The sequence below is a fragment of the Corvus brachyrhynchos genome, unplaced genomic scaffold (assembly GCF_000691975.1).
Source record: "Corvus brachyrhynchos isolate BGI_N302 unplaced genomic scaffold, ASM69197v1 scaffold101, whole genome shotgun sequence".
NCBI classification, from domain to species: Eukaryota; Metazoa; Chordata; class Aves; order Passeriformes; family Corvidae; genus Corvus; species Corvus brachyrhynchos.
In genome coordinates, this window is record NW_008237239.1 from 23676936 (window position 1) to 23679833 (window position 2898).

The 2898-nt window shown below is 50.2% G+C and overlaps 1 protein-coding gene across 1 annotated transcript; it reads left to right on the forward strand.

Moving 5' to 3' along the window:
- The first annotated feature begins 812 nt into the window (after nucleotides 1-812).
- On the forward strand, nucleotides 813-2892 carry LOC108445642 (protein FAM179A-like). Its single transcript, XM_017730171.1, has 2 exons — nucleotides 813-1017; nucleotides 2330-2892. Exons 1-2 carry the CDS (start codon nucleotides 834-836, stop codon nucleotides 2488-2490), a joined length of 345 nt encoding a protein of 114 aa, XP_017585660.1. The 5' UTR covers nucleotides 813-833; the 3' UTR covers nucleotides 2491-2892.
- The last annotated feature ends 6 nt before the right edge of the window (nucleotides 2893-2898 follow it).

A 2898-nucleotide genomic window follows, 5' to 3' on the forward strand; every position in this document is an offset into this window, starting at 1 on the left:
TCAGTTTGGAGGTGATGTTTGGCATTCCAAGGGCAGCCAGAGTCGAGTTGCTGGCAGCTTTGGTCTGGGAGAAATCCTATGCCATTTGCAATTTCAGGAGGTGGGACGCCACTCCCCACCACAGGCATCTGGAGGCAAACGCTGGCCCTTTTCCATGGGAGAAAAAACCTCATCCCCCCACCTTCTTGATGTCAGTTCGGAGATGGCATCCGGCACTCCAAGGGCAGCCAGAGTCCTAGTTGCTGGCAGCTTTGGTCTAGGAGAAATCCTGCGCCATTCATATATTTAGGAGGTGGCACCCCATTCCCAGCCACAGGCACCTGGACCGGCCAAAGGCACCTGGAGGCAAGTGCTGGCCCTTTTCCATGGGAAACCAAACTCAGCTCCCAAGTTTGTTGATGTCATTTTGGATGTGGTGTCTGGCACTCCAAGGGCAGCCAGAGTCCTAGTTGCTGGTAGCTTTGGTCTGGGAGAAATCCTGTGCCATTTGCAATTTTGGGAGGCAGCAGATCACTCCCGGCCACAGGCACCTGGACTTGCTGCTCTCTGCTGGTGAATGCCTCAACCAGCATGGGTTGATTGTAAAGGTATCAGTTCACCCTGTTCACTTCTTCCCTTTTACCTGATCTATAACTTCTGATTCCCTATCAGGAACTCAGAGGAAGAAGTCAAGTGGTTCATGGAGTGCAACAGGCTCTGTGCACTCTCTACAGCTTCTTCGGAGTCTGCATCAATGACCCAGAGAAAGAAGGCAAAGGCTTCATGAAGGGCACCAAGCTCTGGGCAGCCTCTGAGTCCATACCAACATTGATTTTGTCCCGAGACTTGGTGATATGCACAAGAAAGTGAAGCAGAAGGCGCTGGACGTGCTGGCTGAAATCGTAGGCATCCTGAAAGATGGCTTAAACCCGGTGATCATCTGTCTGGTTGAAGGAATAACAAACAACCTAAACTCAAAGGACCCCGGGGTTTATGCCGCAGCTGTGAAAGCGCTGGAAGAATCCATGGCTCACTTAGGTAAGGCTGAGCCCTGGCATGGACTCTCCTCAAGTGTGTCTCTGCCTCTGCGAGTCAAGAGAACGCTGAGTGCCTTGACAGCTGTTGTTGTCTGTGGAAACCTCCAGCTGACATCCACCAGAAGCTGTGCAGGTGCAGTCCTTACGCACCAGTCCCCCACCAGGCTTGAATGTGCATCAGCATTTCCCAAAAGTCCCAGGAGCCCTTGGCTCTGTGCTGCTTGTCTGAAGAGGAAGTGCTGGACTACAGCTTTGCTGGAATTTTTGGAGTTTGCCTGGGCCCCAGCTGACTTCCCAAATGAATAGCTTTGCTGTTGGCATGAAGGGACACTGGTGCATCAGAACCTCTGCAGAGCAGCCTCCTGGAAGGCTCCACATTATAGGCATTAGCTTCATTAGGACAGCAGGATCAGTTCTTTACTGCATGCTTGCATGAAGATCATTTGGGACCTCCTTTTTGTATCTCATGCAGGAAAGGAGCTCTTAATAATACCCTGCTACTGAAACCCACACTGGGGTGTAGCTCTGTAGTGTTTCCCAATGAAGCAGATTGCCTGCTTTGTCACTGCCAGCCCTGGTGACCCTGTGAGGGACCAAACTTCATCCCACACACGTTCTGTCTCCAGGAAAAGCTTGCCTTGGCTTATTAGAGTGGTAGGACTGGAGGCTTGTAGGCCAATGCAGGCAACAGCAAATTCAGACCCCCAAAACCGCAACAGATAGGCACAAGGAAAACCAAAATACATACGCCGGTCAAGTATTGGGAAATCAGTTCATTTTCCAGTCTCTCTGCCAAGATCTGATTTCACAGATGTTACAGAAACCCACAGGCTACTGAGGCACTGAGCAGTAATAGCTCTTGTATGAGTAACTTGGAGTCTTGTCCCTAGATCCACACAGGTAACCTGACAATTTAAAAACAGCTTATCCTTCAGGTGGGAATGGAGGTGGGAATTTTGGAGCCTTCTCACCCTTTTCCATAGGGGAGAGAGAAGAGCACTTCTGCAAAGCTCTGGGATGCAAAACCTTTTCACTGCTTACGTGTGATTGAAGTCTTGAGGTCCCTGATGTAAAATGTTTAACATAGCTCCTGGTACAGCAGACAACTTTGGATTTAAAATGTGAAAGGAGAGCTTTTCTTTTGGAATTTAAAATCCTCCCAAGTAGGCTGGAAGGAAAGAAGAAAAGGATTCAAAAATCAACAGGAATTTCCTTTCTTTTACAAAATGTAGTTGCCCCTGCCCTTTCCCTCCCCACTGTCCTTTCTCTTATGACCTCGGAAGAGAGAGCAGAAACATGTGTTTCCCTTGTAGATAAAGTATCCCTGATGAAAGAGTTCAGCCACCGCAGGAGTGAACTGAAGGGCCAAGCTCTGCTGGATGTCACAGAGCATCTCTCAGGTATGGCCTCCCCTTCTAAGGCAAGAGGTCTTCCGAGGCAGAATTTACAGGGAATGCCAGTGAATAGACACTAGAGTGGCTCCTCCAAATCAGGAGGTGCTGAGCTTGTCCCTCCTGCCCAATACCCATGGAAGGTGTATTGGGCAGGTTTTCCCTGGCTGCTGCAGAGGTGTGCAGCATCTGAGATGGGGGCGGCACTCGGCCTCGGGGCGAAGCTCTCACGGGGGCATCTCAGAAGCCGCCTCCAGGAAAGGGAGGGGCTAAAAGTTCCCAAGCTGGCTCCTCTCTTGGAAGCTCAGGGACAGCTCTGATCCTTTAGGAAAAATGGTGGCAAATGCTGTTTCAGGGGATGGGTTTGTTTTGTCCTCACAGAATTCTTGCTTTGCTCTTGGAAAGTTTTGAGGTGGAAGCCTGCAGTGCCTGGGGGTCACAGCTTAGGTCCAAACTCAGCACACATGTTAGAGGCACGGATTTTGTGCAAG

Excerpts from the sequence above, each read along its gene's own strand:
- LOC108445642 (XM_017730171.1), top strand. The coding sequence starts at position 834 with ATGCACAAGAAAGTGAAGCAGAAGGCGCTGGACGTGCTGGCTGAAATC. Across the intron at positions 1,018-2,329 it reads AGAATCCATGGCTCACTTAG|ATAAAGTATCCCTGATGAAA; the intron begins GTAAGGCTGAGC and ends TTTCCCTTGTAG.